The 18,120-nt window shown below is 46.4% G+C and overlaps 1 protein-coding gene, 1 long non-coding RNA gene and 2 other non-coding genes across 4 annotated transcripts; 3 read left to right on the top strand and 1 right to left on the bottom strand.

Moving 5' to 3' along the window:
• Window positions 1–7,774: 7,774 nt before the first annotated feature.
• Window positions 7,775–8,196, bottom strand: LOC111942443 (uncharacterized). The gene is made up of 2 exons (XR_002870550.2): window positions 8,110–8,196; window positions 7,775–7,934 (listed from the first exon to the last, which is right to left on the bottom strand). It is a non-coding gene; the product is annotated as an uncharacterized LOC111942443 (long non-coding RNA).
• Window positions 8,197–10,670: 2,474 nt separating this feature from the next.
• On the top strand, window positions 10,671–15,942 carry TPT1 (tumor protein, translationally-controlled 1). Its single transcript, XM_086881250.1, has 6 exons — window positions 10,671–10,859; window positions 11,109–11,182; window positions 11,831–12,021; window positions 12,761–12,866; window positions 14,168–14,284; window positions 15,720–15,942. Exons 1-6 carry the CDS (start codon window positions 10,832–10,834, stop codon window positions 15,720–15,722), a joined length of 519 nt encoding a protein of 172 aa, XP_086737376.1. The 5' UTR covers window positions 10,671–10,831; the 3' UTR covers window positions 15,723–15,942.
• Window positions 15,525–15,654, top strand: LOC111926577 (small nucleolar RNA SNORA31). Its single transcript, XR_002863081.1, has one exon. It is a non-coding gene; the product is annotated as a small nucleolar RNA SNORA31 (small nucleolar RNA).
• A 672-nt stretch (window positions 15,943–16,614) lies between the features above and the next one.
• LOC111926585 (small nucleolar RNA SNORA31) lies at window positions 16,615–16,750 on the top strand. Its single transcript, XR_002863082.1, has one exon. It is a non-coding gene; the product is annotated as a small nucleolar RNA SNORA31 (small nucleolar RNA).
• Window positions 16,751–18,120: the final 1,370 nt, after the last annotated feature.

The raw sequence follows: 18,120 nt of genomic DNA, 5'->3' as shown, positions 1-18,120 counted from the left end.
GAGGGCCTTGGATGAAAGCCAAATCTTTAAATAGCACTGGCTACCAGCAGAAATCCAAAGCAGTGGAGAGTAAATTCAGATTAACAGAAAGAAAGAAAACTATCCCCATTTTCATGGCATTGATCTTACATGCCTGGTGGGAGCTCACCCCTTTGCCTTGCCCCAGAGGATTCTGAAGCAGCAGCCAGTTTCAATCCTGCTGTTTAGGGGCCCAGCACAGCTCTGGGCACCATGAGCACATCACACCCTGCACGTTCTCACCGTGTCTGCAACATCCACTCTCCCCAAAAGCAGTTTCTCTCTACGATGTTCAGAAAAACCCATCCGTGAATAGGGAGAAAATACACCAAAAAGATGATCAGAATAATTTGCATATATTTGATGTTCAGCATAGTGCATCTGTTGCATGGTTTCCATATTCATGCTGTTCTCAGAGGAGAATCATTTGCTTTGTGCTATAAGAGCTACGCCTCCACGTCTCCCTCATTTCTCTGCATTCACTTGCTTCCATATGTATTAACTTTTTCATTGGCATTTCTTCCCCATAGAGTAGTAATGATATGTTCTATGAAGCCTTGCAGTAGGTGCATAAACATTACTGGCCTTATCTCATGCATGGAGAGTCTGAGACAAGAAGGCTATGCACAGACTGCCATCGCAGAGAGGAGGGGCAGTAAGCACCAGTTTTGACACACAGGAATTTCTCTGTTGGCTCACAGGTGTGTACTGTGCTCCCACCCATGCTCTTGAGCTTCTCAAAACTGAAGGATAGAACCTTTTAGAAAAAACAAACCCAAACTTAACAGGCATTGTGTGCATCATGGCCACACTGGTTGTTATTTACAGGAGAAAAATATGTGTGCTCAACTTTGGATGTGCATAAATGTGCTGTCTATGTCCTGATGCACTTTGCTTGTACACATGTCCATGTTTGTGGGTTGAGATAATCACGTGTGGCAGGATGTCCCAAACAGGAAATTTGCTGTGATTTAATGCCTGATGAGCTACAGCTGGAGGAACACAGGACTAGACCACATTGCAGAACAACTAAAAAATGAGACACACAGAGGAAGCCTGTGGCTGTACAAAACAGTGCAGAGGGTGGATGTGATATCTTGTCACTGCTGAAATGAGGCAGCCTGACCTCACAGCACCTCTGTAATCCTTCGCTTACTCAGGGATATCCAACACTGCCTTGGCTGGGCATTTGAGCACAGTCATTAAACTGTAAGGAAGCTGGTGGCAGCTAAACCACCAGTCACATGTGAGGAAGTTTTTGCTTGCTCTTTCAAATGTCAAAACCAGGTCAGAACTATAAGACAGCAGAGTCAGACGAGGAGAAATGCTCAGGGCAGCAGCTAATGTAATTGGCATAGCTGGGAGCTGGTGAGGCAGAATGGGCAGCAGTCCTCCCTCACCTCAGCATGGCCCCACGGTTTGCCAAGGGTTATTTCAGGGCAGAGAAGCAGACAGAGATGGTTCCCTAGTCTCCTCATGACTTTCTTTCCCCCTCAGTGTTTCTAGAAATGTTCTCCCCTAAGGCTGCATATGATTGACAAGTTAATAAAGGACATTTAAGGATACAGAAATATCTTCCAAACTCCTACCTGAAAAACATACAAATCTTTGCAGAGGAAGGAAACTTCTCAGTGTTAAATTTCCTGACCTCCAGAAGTCCTTGGCTGTAGGGCTTCTTTGTGAGCCAGAAGTTCTTAGTAGCCCTTTCTGCATTTTTTTTAAATTGATTTTGCAATAACTGTAGGGCTTCTTTGTGAGCCAGAAGTTCTTAGTAGCCCTTTCTGCTATTTTTTTAATTGATTTTGCAATAATTTAAACTTTTGGCATCCACAGCATCCTCGAGCAGTAAGTTTCATAAGGTAACTGTATACAGGGTGTTAAAAGGAGCCTTCTTTCAACCCTTCTGAACTTTTCACCTTATCATTTTCTTGATGTTCCCATATTTCCTGTGTGCTGATAGACTGTGAACAGTTGGTCTCTTTTAATTTTCTTAGCTCTGCTGCTGATTTCAAAGATTGCCATCATACCCACCATCCCAGCTATCTCTTTTTTAAAGTTGGTGTGTCCTATTCCAGATTAATATTTTGCTCCTTGCCTCTCTTCTTGGTACTGGTCCCACTTTTATAACATTTTTTGATACTGGGAAGCCAGTCCTGCACATGACACTTGACATTTGGGCACACAACAATTATATACAAAACGTGTGTGTGTGTGTGTGTGTGTGTGTGTGTGTGTATTTACTGTGTGTGTGTATACAGACATCATATGGCAGGAATGTTTCTGGTTTTATTCTCTATTTCCTTCTTAAAATTTCATTAACAGTTTAGTCTTGTGATCAGCACTGAGAGATGCTCTTATGTTTTCATGGAAGTATCTATTTATCACTTCAGGTAACCCTGCCCTAAATTGTATTCATTAGCTAAACTGCTTTTTTATGTAAAGCCCCTGAAGAAATACATGAGATGAGCTGCTTCTTCCATTTTTCCTCTCTACCTACAGTATCACGGCTGTGGAGAGAGACTTCCATGTGCCCACTGACCAGTGAAGGAACCAAACAGTAAGAAACACTCTTGTTCATCCTGTGTGAAAGTACTCACAAATAATATAGTTGGTGTTTTAAATAAATTCAGAAATTATGTAGCCAAGTGTCTGTGTAGAATGGGGCACACTGAGCTCCATAAGGATCTGAGCATCAGACAGACCTCTAAATCCACATTAATACAGATTATGATCCATCATATATTTGCAACACTCACAGGGGAATGGTAGGGCCCAGACCCCATTTCAGTAAGCGTTTGTTCTGCAGGGGATGATGGAAATCTCCAGCATCAGAAAATCCGAAAAACAAGGTAAGCAAACATCTCCCCAGAGAAGTGCATGTCTAACTAATCCCCCTGATGAAGGAAGACTGGCTGACTGAACTCTCAAGGTCCTTCTCACCCCTTATCTTGAAGTGTCTCAGATTATCAGCCCTCTCACAGATTGTTAAACAGATCGGTCCCTATTTCCCCAGAGCATGTTTGGGGATAAAATCTGAAAACACCTTCCTCTCTCATCCTTCTCTTAAAATTCCCCTTTTGGAATAGCTCCAACAGTACTGCCATACCTTTCTGAAACAACAGAGCAATTCAAAATCACTCAGAAGCTGGGAGATACCTCCTAAGTGTCCAACATATCCTTGGTCACCCAGGTACCTTTCTGATTTTCACAGAAGGGCAGAATGCAGTGGACACAAAATTCTTATCAGAAAATAATAAATATCTGTCTTGAGATCTTTGAAAATAACAGCAGCTTTGTATTTCCAGCCAACATGTGTTATGACCTCAAGTTACTGGATTGCCATTTGAGAAGCTGTTTTCCAAAATGGAATCTTTTAGTTCTGTTGCCTGCTGTCCCCTACAGTATATTAAAGTGATGTTTTGAGAGACCAAAAGGTTCATCTACCCATTTCCTTATAATGGGTATTAAATCCTGCCGTTTTCCTGGAGCATCTGCAGCAAAGTTTGCATTCTAAATGTAATTGTGTTACCCACGGGTAGTGTCAGAATTCTAGGGATAACACCATTACTATGCTGAGTGCTCTGATGGTTATTTCCGTATTGACTAGACTGAGGGCTCACGCTCATTGTGTAACAATGACCTAAAAAGCACACTGGGATGGAATAAAATGGCAGAACTCAATTTCAGACTTCGTAAGATTTCTGAAGCAAATGCCATTTCGAAAAATGTCAGCTGAGTGAGGTTAGCATGGCAGGATTATCCTCTGTAATGGTTAAGAACTCAGCAGACCCCAGCTCATCACGAGCTAATTATCTGGAGTGAATAGTATCTGTGTGCAGCATCCAGCTGGCCAGGAGCACAGAGCGGCTGCATCAGTTACAGACCCAAGATCGACTTTTACTTGTGCTGGTCCTGGGGCATTTTAGGTGACATGGGAACGGCACCAACTGCAGTGGGAAAAGCTCTGGCCTCCTACCAAGGTAGGAGAGCCCTGCCCGCCATCCACCGGCTCCTGTCCCGCCATCTAGTGGGGTGTCTCCACATGGCACAGGCGTTCAGAAAGCCTTAAGCCTGGCACGAAAACAGAGAGCTCGTGGGAGGACGTCTTCTTTGAGTCTGCTCAACAGGGATCACTAAGTTAATTGAAGATGTCTTCAGGGTGAAGAACTGAGCAGAGACGTCTGCATTAGAAGCACTGGCTAACTTTGAAGTGGTGCCTGTGGATAGAAATCGTAACCTTGGCTCAGGTTGCATTAAAACCAGCTCCATGGATAGAGCTGTGAGCTGCCTTGCTGGGACCCTCTTCCCCGGGGCTCAGCAGGTGTTTGTGCTCAGGCCTGTCCCTCACTCCTCACCTGCGCTGTGCTGCAGCCACGCTGTGTCCGGCCCCATGTGTGGCTCATCCCAGCCGTGGTGTGGCTTTACACACATGTCCCACACTGCTGGCCCGGCTGGGGCACCCTGGGACTGAGCCCTTGCTGGGGAGGACACCTCCCCTGCCCGCAGTTCCAGCTCCCCTTCCCTTATGTAGCCAGCCTGGCTGCTGCTCCGTGAGAAGTCAGCTTGAGCTCTCCTAACAAAGGGATCTACTCGTGAGCTATCTATCTTGTGGAGGTAAAATAGGATACATTCCATTTCCATTCTTTGCAAAACAATTGAACTGGCCAGGTATGCACTGGTAATTTTTTTTTTTTCTTTTTTTTCTTTTTTTTTTTTGTGGATGACTTTATAAAACCTCCACTCTGCTGTTTACTGCCCATGGACTAAGGAGAGTTCCAGCCAACACATGAAATTAGATCCCTGCTCACCTTTGCCTTAGGTTTGGCATGGAAGGAGCCCTTTCTGCAGCATACCTCTAATCTGAGTCAAAGGACTGTACCACATTGTATTTAAATAGGATTAAAATAGGTACTCGCTAGGATTAAAGCTCTGGACACTGCAGAAGCTGAATGTTTCTCCTTCTGTGTACAGGTGATTTCCATGCAGATCCATCTTGCCATGCAGGGCAACATTTCTTTCTCATAATGTCCCTTTTCCAAACCTCTTGTTCATTCTGAATAGGGATTTGAAGATAATATTTTTATCCTAATTATGTAACCACTCTGAACAGGTATAAATGACAACACACAGTTCATCTAAGAATCACTTGGTGATGAATAGGGTTAAAAAGGACCTAGAGGCAGCCTGTCCCTTTGCTGTGGGGCAGAGTCAGCCATTACCTGTGTCAATAATAACAGATCTAACATGTTTTCTGATCTCCCATGAGCAGGTTTCTAGGCTGTTCTCAAAAATCTGCCAGGACAGAGATCCAGGTAGACAGTTTGTTCTTTGCTTCTCTATTGGCTGTACTGCAAAGCATTTCCAATGGCTAATCTAAATCTTCCTCGCAGCAAAACATACTTACCCATATTTCTTCTACTCTTTCCCTCTGCTCTTGTGAACCCTTGCTGATCAGTCCATACCTTTTTCAAAGTGTGTTGCTAAGCCGGAGTCAGTGCCCCAGGACATACCAGCACAAACAAACAGAGCTCAGCCCCTCATATCTATGACAGCACAAGTTTCTTACACATAACATTACCACTTATGTACCCTAATGTGGTGTGGGCTTTTCTCAGAACATGTGAAATAGACATTAGGATTTTTTCTACCACTTTTTCTACCATTTTCTACCACTGAAAGGCTGATCAAGCATCAGAACAGGCTGCTCAAGGATGTAGTTGAGTCACCAGCCCTGGAACTATTTAAAAGATAAGTAGATGTGGCACTTAGGAACATGGTTTAGTGATGGACTTGGCAGTGTTGGGTTAATAATTGGACTCAATGAACTCAGAGGCCTTCTCCATATTAAATGTTTCTATGACTCTGTGATTCTGGTTCAGCTTTGAATCCAGCAGGATCCCAAATCTTTTCTGTACAACTGCTGCCCAGTTCCCTGTCCTGTGTCCATGGCTGATCATTTTGCTCTGCACTCAGGAGCATGACATCAGAGCACCCATACAGAGCACATCATCTTCTCAGCATTCCCAGGCAGTTGCCAGCAGCAGAAGCCTACAACAGAGCAGAGGGCCAGGGCCAGGAAAAGGCAGCACTTTCCCTATGCACTCTTTCAGTTTCTAGTAATGTGTGGCTCAGAACTTGAATGTTATGATGCATCTTTGTGTTCAAAAGCCTTTGGTCAGTTTTTCCTTTAGTAAATGTTTGACTGCTCATTGACATGCTGGCCTTGTCCAAATGCCTTCTAACAATTCAGACCACTTGTCCAGTGTGCCAAGATCACTTTTTAATTCCAATCTTAATTTCCAATACATTTGTGGTCCTTCCCAATGTAATGTTACTGCCACTTTAATGAATGAACCTTCTATTCCTCTATTCCATCATTCAGCACATCAGTGGGACACACTGACCCAAAGATCAGGGGCAGGCCTTTCTACCACAGCCCTTTCAGTCACAGGGATGTTTATAAGGTTAGTAAGTATAAAGTTCCAGGTGGGCAGCAACTTGCTTCATAGTTTTTCCTAAAAATGCAGCAGTTGCAGTGCCGGCTGACAGCCTCACACGCCCTGGGGCAGAGTTTGAGTGAACTAGCCTGGTGCAAACAGTGCCACAGATATAAGGGGTTTATGGCTGCGCAGTGACCTCTGTGTCTGTTCGCAGAAGTGCAGCAGCCAGCGAGAGGAACAGAGCGCTCAGGGTCCCGGCTGCAGCCACAGGAACTGTGTAAATACTGAAGATGCCAAGATAAGAACACCTGCATCTGTTCTGAGCGCAAGAGGGGTTGTTGCTCAACCGACGACCTTCCTTGTATTCTAAAAAGTGATGCCTTTGTCTGGAATGCCTTCATTTATCTAGTCCAATCTAACATGATCTATCATTTGTGAATAGATCTGTGCTGATAAGCTACACTAATGATCAAAGCTTAACTCCTTCAACTAGTAATCTTGGGATCTGGGATTCAGGCTTAGTACACTGCCAATGTAAATCTAAATTATGAATTTTGGCTCGAGATCCAAAACAGTCGAAGAATTGCCAAGCACTGGAAGACTGACTATACTCATAACATAATTCACCTGAAAGAATCGAACTGATAGTCTGATCTTTTGTAAGATCAATTCCCAATTAATAAGAAGGGGTAAAATATAGTGATCAAATCTTTATTACCTGGAAATGCCCCGGGGAAAGAAATTGAAGGAAACTACTAAAAACTACAGTTTCCATCTGTGTATGTTGAAAGAGGAGCTACAAAGTCACAGCTCTTTGTCTCAGTTGTAAATTTCAGACAGATCTGTGAAGACATGAGCTGATCACGTGCATCCCCTCTCCCAAAGCCTTTGTGCTGGGAGATGCACTGGGGAAGGGAGCACTGGGCACTGGGCACAGACTGTCCTGACAGCCTCTCTGCAGTGCCAGGGCTTGCTCAATCCTTTAATCTTCATTTTTCCAGTTTCTTTCTGCCAAGAGATATGTATGTGTCTGTGTGTGGAGGATTCTCTCCCCCACACCCAGCAAATGATGTAAAACATCACCACTATTATGTGACTTTCACAGCCATTTACAAAGGTTAGAATACACTGGTGCCATCCCTTATGTCATAGCCCAGTATCACCTCCCTTCCTTCAGCCTCACCTCTGCTTTATTTCCACTGATTGCACCCCGAAGGAGACATAGCTGAAGGCAGGATCTCCTCCCTTTCCTTACAGCTCAATGGGAGTTGACACAATGGGCTGAAAATGTACTTGTATTTAGGGAAAGAATGGTGTAGTATCAGCTGTCATCTGGTAATTTAATCCAAGACACAATTAGTTGAGCACAGCCATATCCAGATGCTAATACTTGATGGAAGTAATACTGCAGTAATTCACAATTCTCTGAAGTGTGGCTTTCCATGAAAAAGGCTTCTTGTGAGACTCTTCAGACACCTGCATAGAAAATCCTCCTCAGATACTATTAGAAGACTCATCTGGATTTCCATCAGTCCTTCGGGATTTACACAACACCAAAGGTGAGGTGCACTATCAGGAAAACCTGTCACATCATTTTGGCTGTCAATCGGCAACTAAAAAGGTGGAGGGAGGGACCACATTTTTAACTTACCGCTCTGAAATGTGAATCCAACTCTGGCTAGATGTGAGAAGTGCTTGAAGAGGCTGCTTGGACAGAAAGCAGGTGAGGAACACTAAGGTTTTCTCAAATGTCACTGGCTTCAGAAAAAAGGGAAAAAAGTGCATTTTCAAATCTGTTTCACAAAGTATCAGCACATGATGTAATTCTCAGTTTATATGGCATCACAGGAAAACTGGTACCTCAGTGAAGCCTATGCCAATTAAAACACTGCTAACTTCAGCTTGATACTGATTTAACTTAACTCCACATCAAACTGGTGCTCACACAGGAGCCTTGACCCATTTAACAGACACATTTTACAATGACATCTCACATTTTACACCTGCAACTCTTAATACAGACCTACAGGCAAGGCAAAGAAACCTGAAGGTCCATCTACCTTCACACTGTGCTAAAGGCTTTCTAGCCTGACTTCAGCAAATTGAGTCAACTGATGAATTTGTAAGAGGCTTCCGGACTACTGCAGAAATATCCATTTTCTAGAACAGTCTCTCAAAAATAAAACCAAATTGAAGCACACCTACTAACTGGATGTTTTTAGCTGCATATTACACTACATAGAAGGAGCCAAATGTTCCCCTGTCACTCAACACACTGCTAAAGATGTAAGTTGCTCTTTTTCTACTGTGGTTTGTAAAAAGAGGGGCTATCTTTTATCAGGCCAGCTGCCACTGAGAAAAAAACAGGATAAGCTTTTGGGCAGAAGCCCCTTCTTGAGGTCTGAAATAGCAGCAGTAGTCTTGAAGGTGAAAACCAGCAGAGAACAACTTATAAATTTAATTAGATTATGTAAGCAGCTAGACTATCTGAAAAAAAAAAAAAAAAAAAGGGCACTGATATCTGGAGCAAAGGAAGGAAGAGCAAGGGAGGAGGAGATAAAAAGGGAGCTCTACTGGCACTCACATAGAAAGCAATGAGTAATTTACTGCCTAAGGAAGGTGTGGGACAGGGAATTGTGTCCTGTGCCCTGATGTCTCTGCCAAGTCCAGGATCATTAGCAACATTAAGCGTTTCAGGTCCCATGATGTCTTTTGACGGCATTTTATCAATGTCTCTCAAGAATCAGAGTTCAAGTGAGGTCTAGATTTGTTTCAGCTGTGACAGGCTGCTGCAGAAAAGTATGTCCAAAGGCGGAAAAAGAGGTCTAGGCATAACTGTCCTTCTGTCTTTCATCTCGACCCTGACTACTGGTCTAAATCTCACTTATCCATAGAAAAGTAAGAAAAATATCCCTGCCCCAGCCAGCCCTTTCTCAAGTACATAAGCAGTGTCTCTGAACATACCCAACTCAGTTTCCCTGAGGGAGTAATAACAGGAAGAGTCCAACAGCTTCCTAATTATTTCCCTGTTTTGAAAACATCACTCACTTGGAGGAGGTGCAGCACCCAGTAGAACAAATGTATGTCCATGTACACCCAGTAGGGTGAATGACTTTCTCTGTCCCCATGTCACAGCTCTTGCAAGGTGCAGAGCCCCTCAGCAGTGTGTGGGGATCACACAAGGGGATCAAGGAGGCAGCAGCTGGAAGTGGCCAGGAGAGCTCAGACAGACACACACCTGCCAGGCTGCCCTCAGAAGGGACACCCTGGCAGCAGTGTTTCCCCAGCGTGCTTGGGAAAAGCTGGGAGCATTTCTCCTGGGAAAGTCAGTGTGTGGATTTATGAGGCTGCCTGTGTTAAATGGGAGGCTAGTTTGGAAAATATGTGTGCAAAGATGCTTCCTAATACAACACAAGGAAAAGAGAGTGGATATACATTATTGCCTCCCTGAAAAAAAACCAAAACAAAACAAAGCAAAACAAAACGAAACAAAACTGAGGAAAAAGAAAGGATGCATAGATGTGCTCAAAAGCTGTACCACCTTGCACCAGCTGTCAAAAAAGAAAGTGAAAAATGTGATCATCCCAGCTCAGTGACTCTGGGTAATCAGGAAAGGGCCAGTGATCACACATCCCAGACACCTCTTAAGAAGTTAGACAAGAAGAAAAGTGTTACTGAGAGATTAAATGATTAGAAGAGGAAAATTGGTGTTGAAACCCATTAAATGCAACCACAGGCAATGAGGGAGAGGCACCAGCCCTGCTCTGGCACGGGACAGGACTGGTTGCTCTCCAGGGTTCCCTGCCATCCCTGACCCCCTCTGACTCGGGAAGGATGAAACGCTGCTCCCCGCTTTGCAAGCTGAACCTGAGCAGTGCCCTGGCAGCCAGGAGGGACAGCCCTGTCCTGGGGGACATCAGGCCCAGCACGGCCAGCCGGGCAAGGGAGGGGATTGTCCTGCTCTGCTCTGAGCTGGGGCGGCCTCACCTCCAGTGATGGGGGCAGCTCTGGGTGCCACCAATGTAAGAAAGGCATGGAGCTATTAGAGAGTCCAAAGGAGGGCAGTGACGATGGCGAAGGGGCCTTCAGTGGAAGCCGTACGAGGTGCGGGTACAGGTTCCCGCTGAGGCGCTGCCTCGCCCTGCGCTGCGGGATCCCCACGCTCGCGCCCCCCTCGCGCGGCGGTTCCGGGCGCGGCCGCGCGGGGGCGCCGCTGTCGGAGGGGCGGGGCGGCGCGCAGTGCGCGTGCGCGGTGACGCGCGGGGCCGTGCCCGCTATATGAGCCCCGGCAGGCGCTGACTCGGCCCTTTCCGCCCCGCTCCCGCCCCGCGCCCGGGTCGCTGCGCTGAGACCCCGCCGCCCCCGCCGCCGCCATGATCATCTACCGGGACTGCATCAGCCGTAAGGCCGCGGGGGGGGGGCGCCGCGGCCGGGAGGGGCGGCTGGGGTGGCGCTCGGAGCTGGGTGGGGGGGGGGTAAGCGCGGGCCGGGCCCGGGCGCTGGGCCCGGTGGTGCCGCCGCGCATGTGCGGGACTGGGCCGGGGCGGGGGGGGGGGCGCGGGGGCGGGAGCGATGGGGGAAAGTGGTGGGTGCCGGGAGGCGGAGGCTGACGCGCCTGGGGGTGTGTGTGTGTTTGTGTGTCCCCCGCAGAGGATGAGATGTTCTCGGACATCTACAAGATCCGGGAGGTGGCGGACGGCCTGTGCCTCGAAGTGGAGGGGAAGGTGAGTGCCCGCCCGGCCCGAAGGAGGGAGGGAGGAAGGGTTGCCGCGGTGACTCACGGCCGGTGGGGAGGGCGGGTGGCGTCCCTGCGAAGAGCCCGAGGTGGGAGGGAGAGAAGGGAAGACCCACCTCGGCCCAGCGCCTGGTGCTGCCGTGGGTGGTGCCTGAGAGAACCCGGGTCAGCTAGGCTGAGTGTAATGGAATTTGGCTTAGGCGCCGTGGGGGGAGTCGTGCTTGGGAGTCATAGAATGATAGAATGCTTTGGGTTGGAATGGACCTTGCAGATCATCTAGTTCCAACCTTCTTGCCTTGGGCAGTGACATCTTCCACCAGACCAGGTTGCTCAAAGCCCTATCCAGCCTGGCCTTGAACAATTCCAGAGATGGGGCATCCACAGATTCTCTGGGCAGCCTGTGCCTCCCACGTAAAGAATTTCTTCTTAATACCTAATCTAAACCTACAGTCTTTCAATTTGAACCCATTCCCCCTTCTCCTGTCACTGGGAAATTAGTGCTCAAGCTGCAGCCAGGTTCCTTGCACTGCACTGTGTCTTTGGAGTTGTGCCCTGCTGTCAGGTCATAGGTGTGTAAGAGCGGTAGCGTTAAGGTTTTTTGCAGAGCCGTTAAGTTTTTTGATGTCTCTAAATCTAGATGGTCACCAGGACAGAGGGTCAAATTGATGACTCTCTAATTGGTGGCAATGCCTCTGCTGAAGGTCCTGAGGGAGATGGAACAGAAGCCACGGTCATAACTGGTGTTGACATAGTAATTAACCACCACCTTCAGGAGACCAGCTTCACAAAAGAATCCTACAAGAAGTACATCAAGGATTACATGAAAGCGTAAGTGTTGGTAGACATTTCCTTTCAGTTGGATTGCTGTGGTTTTATGTGCTTGAGATTATAAAAACAACATTGGATTTATTCCTGGTAGGCGTTAGTTCCCATACAGGTGTGAAACTGGCTGTGAACGTCAGTGATGTCTTAGTGCTTGGCAGAACTGGAGTCCCAAAGAATGGGTGCTGGAATATTCTGTGTTTATCTTGGCTGAGGTAGAGGACCTGATCATGTGCTTTGGATCTTACTTGTAACCTTGCTCTTTTCTTTTGTATTTCTCCATGCCAAACCTTCATGTGGAAGGGACTGAGGTGGTAAAGAAAAGCTTCTGAAGCTTTTCTAGCATGACAATGTAAACAGCTAAAAAAATGTGTGTGAATGGGGCTTTTTGCTAGTTCACAGTGTAATTTCTGTTGGTTGGTGTTCAGTGGGGTTACTACTGAAAGTGAAGAAGCTTTGTGACATGGGTGGGTGATAACTCTTGCTGCTGTGGAAAGGGCTTACTGATTTTTGCCTATCACTAGCCTGGTCATAAAATGACCTTGGTAGGAGTGGCAGGTGCTGTTCAGTGCTTTTACTTGGAAAATTAAGTTAAAATTTGTGGGCTTTGAGAGGAAGGTGGGGGGAAAAGCAGCAAAATCTAAGTTTGACAGGTAGCTACTCCTTCTGCTATGAAATCCTGCCAGACAGAGATGTTATTAAACTAGAACATGTTTTCAGGACATTTTTTTCTTTCTCCTTCCAGAATCAAAGCCAGACTCGAGGAACACAAGCCAGAGAGAGTAAAGCCTTTCATGACTGGGGCTGCAGAACAAATCAAACACATCCTTGCCAACTTCAAAAATTACCAGGTAAGTTTAAGTTGTCTCCTTACAGCAGTATTGATAAGCTGTAATTGGTTCATTTGCTGAACAGCTTATTGAGAATTTTGAGGGCTCCTGTTGTGAGGGTGCTAACCTGACCCTCTCTGAGAGTGTTAGGGGCCCTGAGAGCCAGGGAGGAGAAACAAGTCAATGACTGTTAACAGTTTGGGGATCTAGTTTCAGCTGGTAATGCTTGTAGTTAGCTACATTTGTTGTTGCAGTGATTCAGAGACTGTGCAGTTAGACTTGGAAGGTGGATCACTTTGGCCCTTGCTATCTCTTACTCTGTTCATAGCAGCATGATAAAATTACTGAATCACAGAACACTTTGGGTTGAAAAGCATCATTGAGTTCCAATCCCCTGCCATGGGCAGGGACACCTTGCACCAGACCCAGTTGCTTAGAGCCCCATCCAACCTGGCCTCAAACACTTCTAGGGATGGAATAGCCACAGCTTCTTTGGTCAGCCTGTGCCAGTGTCTCACCACCACCACAGTAAATAATTTTTTCCTAATATATAATCTAAATCTACCCTCTTTTGAGTTTCAAAGTCATTCCCTGTTGTCCTATTGCAACGTGCCCCTGTCAAAAGTCCCTCTCAAGACTTTTTGTAGCCCCCATTAGGTACTGGAAAGTGCTGTAGGGTCTCCTGGAGCCTCTAGGGGTGAACAAGCCCAACTCTGTGTGTCCTCATAGGAGAGGTGCTTCAGGCCTCTGACCATCTTAATGGCCCACCTAGCTTGGTCCAGCAGGTCCATGTCCTTCTTGAGTTGGGATCCCAGCTCCAGAGCTGGATGCAGAACTCCAGGTGAGGTCTTAGCAGAGCAGAGGAACAAAATCACCTTCCCTGACCTGCTGGTCACTCCTCTTGATACGTTTGGGTTTCTGGGCTGCAAGCTCACAGTGCTGGGTTACACAGAGTTATTTGTCATCCAACACCCCAGGTCTTTCTCCTGAGAGCTGCTGTCAATCTGTTCTCGAGCCCAGCCTCTTATTTTTGCTTGGGGTTGCCCTGACCCATGTGTAGGGCATTTCATTTGGCCAGCTGAACTTCACATGGTTCCCATGGATCCACCTCTCCAGCCTGTCAAGGTCCCTCTGGATGGCATCCCTTTCTTCTGGTGTGTTAACCATGGTGGCACTAAGATGGATGAGCTGCAGAGAAGGAAAATCCCCATGGCTGTTCAGGGATACCTTTAAACTGAACTTGGTGATGTTGCATTGTTTGTGTATAAAAAGTTATTTTCTCCTGGCATTAGCAAATGTCTTAGTGGCACGTTCTTCTGAAGTTCTTTGTAGGGGAGAACATGAATCCAGATGGAATGGTGGCTCTCCTGGATTTCCGTGAGGACGGTGTGACCCCATATATGATTTTCTTTAAGGATGGCTTAGAAATTGAGAAATGTGTAAGTACTGAACTGGGTGAATGGGCCCAATTACATGGTGAGCTCCTTCATCTCTTGTTCTCCTGTATCCCTGTTAAAGTTGAACAGTAGCTGCTGGTTTGAAAACTTTAAATTTTGTGTAAGTACAGCCTGATTGGTGCTTTCATATTCTACAAAGTGACTGAAACTTTCTTTGAGTACTATTCAGTTGTACTAAAGGGATATAGTGTCACTGCAGTGATTCATGGTGACTTAATGGCTAAGAAATGCAGAAGGAATGACCCTGGTGAGATGTGTATAATTGGGGATGGGCTTAAACCATTAGATTCAAGAGCAGGTCCTCTGAAGTGGAGCATTCTTTTGATCCCTTTTCTGGGAGTTAATTGTGAAGTACCTTGCATGGTCATGTTCCATCTTTCACTTAATCTGATGTCCTTGTACAAGAACTGTCAGTTTAAATGTTGCCCTAAATTCGGAAACATAGTAATATTTGAATAAAAGGTACTTAACCTTATTCTATTTAGAATCTCTAACTCTACCTGAGCTCAGGACAGCTCCTGTGGTCTGCTTTAACTACTCTGTATTGGAATGTGGTTGCCACAGGACAGTATTTGGATCCCAACCCTTCTGGGTTTTTGCCTTGCTTGGTGACCCATGGAATTCACTGCAGTGTGGGATCGATCACCAGTTGCTCTGCCCAGTCATTGTGGACTTGTGAAGTCTGTATATAGACAGCTAAATTTATCTGTAAAGCCTCTCAGAGTCTTTCTGCTATGCAAGTCATGTAAAGATGAGCCAGATTCTGGTGTGGAGCAGTTGCCCAATGAAAGGAATCCACTTAATTGGCCAGACAAACTCAGCACCTCCCACAGCCTGATGGAGGGGGGATGGATGTCTGTCCTGGCCCTGGAATAGGGGATCAGCTGGAAGGTACCTCCTGTGAGAAGATTCTGTGCATCTCTTCTATGGGAGCACATCTTTTGGATATGTTGTTTGGATAACTCTGTCTACTTTAAGGTGGAGTAAAGGAACAGTAGCAGGGTGTTCCCATGTGCAGTAAAACCTGCTTCAGCTTCTTGGTGCAGCTGTTTTCAGAGACAGCAGGTATATTGTAAGCTCTGGTACTTGTTCAGGATATGCTCTTACTTGAGAGGAAATCTGAACCTTGGTGTGTCAAACAGGAAGGGTGTGAATGAGTGTTCCACCTGGCTTGTTCAGCAGCTGGTGGGTGCCAGTTGCTCTGTACAATTGTAAAAATGATCAGCATCCTCTGATAGACCATGAGCACTTTTCCTGTTGCTCCCTGGTTTGCACTAAGATGCAAAAATAACTTCCTTGCGCTTTCTGCCTGCCTGACTGTGGCAGCTCAGATTGAATTGGGGAATACACAAACAAGTTACAGAAACTTGCTGTTACTGTCATGCCCTTCAACTAACACTTGCTACTCTTGTTTCAGTAACAAATCAAACGGTATGGTTTTGGATCACTTGTCTTCATAGCTGGCTGCTGTTTCTTCATCGGCACAACACCAGGAATCAGCAATGTCTAACAACTGGACTGATGTCATCTTGAGCTTTATTCACTTATTTTGACCCTGATTTGGAGTGGAGGCATTGTTTTAAAAAAACAAAAAAACATCTATCATGTAGGTTGTCTAAAATAAAACTCATTTAAACTCATTCTAGGTGGTGTCCTTTGGTCTGATGTGTCTCTCAAGGTCACTCAAAGGACAGGTTGCGCCATGGATTGGGTGCTGTCAGTAGCATGGCTGCTGCTAGTGCATTACAACTGGACTGTTTCCAGACAGATTTCAGTTTGCCTGTGGCACTGGAGTGCAGAAGCAGGTTGAGGTCAGTAAGGCAAAGTCCAAGAATTGTTCTAATGGAATGGACCACCTTCATCTTTTGTGACTGTGCAGGGACTTATCTCTGGAAGAGGTAAGAAGTGAATAATAAAAACATCCCAGAATGGAATATGTGCTATTCAGGTGGAGTGCTGGCTGAGCTGCTTTGTCACATGAGTACTTGAGCCTCTTCTGAGCTGTAGGATGTCTCCAATATTAAGGCAGGAGGCTGGATAGGAATACTGGGGAGGGAAGGTAAAATGGCTGAGTTTTCCAACACAGCCTGGCTGTGGTACTTTGTATTTGACAGCTGTTGGGGAACATATGAACTAGAATTCAGTCAAGCGGCAGGATTTGGGGGTTTTCTGTACTTGGCCTCTTGGAGAGAAATGTTGGAATTTCTAGAGCAGCCTAGCCCTGCTCTAGACTGCTTCCAAACTGGGTGATTGCCTGTGTGTCAGACTTGCAGTGTTTGTAACTTAGTTCCTGCTGTGTGCTTTGTTGGGGAATGCATCTGTTTGACAGACCTGGAGCAAACACTGTTGCTTCCTAGGTTCTCTCTTGAGATGCAACAGTAATGAGTTCCTTGCGCTTTCTACCTGTCTGACCTCATGGCAGTTTGGATTGAATAAAGGAACACAAATTCCTTCAGAGCCCCACCTGGAGCAAGGGAGTGTGTTGCTGCTGACCGTGTTCCTGACCAGGGATGTTACCTTGGACTGCTAATCATTAACTTTTTTCCTGCTGCAGTGATGGCAGAGGGATAGGGAGGTTAAGGTACCAAAAAGGGGAGGGCATGGCCCTCTTGCCAACTGTTTATCTCCTTCAGACTTTTCACATCTTTGTGTCAGTGTTTGGCCCCTGGTGCTGGAGGGTGGAGGTGGAGGAGGGTTTCTGCAGGGGTGAGATAGATATGGCAGCAGGCTGGGAGGAGTGAGAGACTGGAGAAGGGAGTGGAGTGTGCCTTAGTTATCTCTCAGGTTCCTGTCTGGTTAAATAAACCCCATTTTAGTTCTCTTCTGGATAAGGTACAATTTTGGTGTACCCAGCGGGGCTGAAAGGCAGGGAGGCAGGTTCAAAGCCTAAAGTCTAGCTTTTCTTACAGATTGTGTTTATTTGGGCCAGGTAAGGATGTTGTCTTCCCTTTCCTGTTGCATCTTCATTAAAAATGGGAGTATTAAAGGAGAGGGAAACAGCTGAGAATTTTACTTCTCAGCTGAGTAAAGTTAGTGTGGGCAGGGCAGTGCTGGTATAACTGTGCTGCCCCTCAGTCTGGCTCCCACCTCCTATGAGTTAAAGTTTAAAACTCCATGTAGCTGGTATGTGGGAGTAGAAATGACTCCTCCCCCTGCCTGGCTGGTCCTGCCAAGGCTGGGAGCCCTGGGCACCAGCCTGGAGCAAATTGCCACGTGGCACCTGTGTACAGATGCAGTGCTGCTTTGAAAAGCAGGTGTTTCAAAGCATGATGAGCACAGCCTTGCTGCTTGGTTGAATGGCAAATTGTGTGTCATCCTGTCTGTACACCAGGCTTATTGGGGTACTTAATTGTGTGTGCAAACACTCCTAACTAGGGAGATCTGTGCTCCAAGCAGGTGTGCTTTTCTGCACCGCACAGCCTCTGATGGGAAGACTCCTTTCAGCCTGCTGCAATGAAGTATCAAGTTCTAAGGCTCTGGAGATGCTGGATTTTGTTTCTTCAGTGAGCTGCAAGAGTAGTGTTCTTGCTGCCCTCACTGCACTTCCCAAAAATGCATTGCTGCCTATAGTTTCTCAGGGGAGAGGATAAGTCTTGCTGCTCTGCAGCATCAATTCTGTCAGAAGCACCAGGGAGGGTGTGGCAGGGAAGGACTGCGGCAGTGACAAGCAGTTGTCGCAGCTGCACTGCTGTGGTAGCTGGCTGCTGTGAAGTCAGGGTGAGGGAGAGGTGGGAGTCACTACATGCTGTGAAGGGGGAGGCCTGGTGCTGGTAAATGTGCTTGTCCACAGCCCATGACGCAGTTCTGCACTGGGAAGG

Source organism: Cyanistes caeruleus, chromosome 3 (genome assembly GCF_971803275.1).
Source record: "Cyanistes caeruleus chromosome 3, bCyaCae1.hap1.1, whole genome shotgun sequence".
Classification (NCBI taxonomy): domain Eukaryota; kingdom Metazoa; phylum Chordata; class Aves; order Passeriformes; family Paridae; genus Cyanistes; species Cyanistes caeruleus.
Note: the sequence above shows the minus strand (reverse complement) of the source record. Positions and strands in the feature narration are given on the sequence as shown.

Coding starts and splice junctions, on each gene's coding strand:
- TPT1 (XM_086881250.1), top strand. CDS start 10,832: ATGATCATCTACCGGGACTGCATCAGCC. Junction 12,022..12,760: donor ATCAAGGATTACATGAAAGC/GTAAGTGTTGGT, acceptor TTCTCCTTCCAG/AATCAAAGCCAGACTCGAGG. Junction 12,867..14,167: donor CCAACTTCAAAAATTACCAG/GTAAGTTTAAGT, acceptor GTTCTTCTGAAG/TTCTTTGTAGGGGAGAACAT.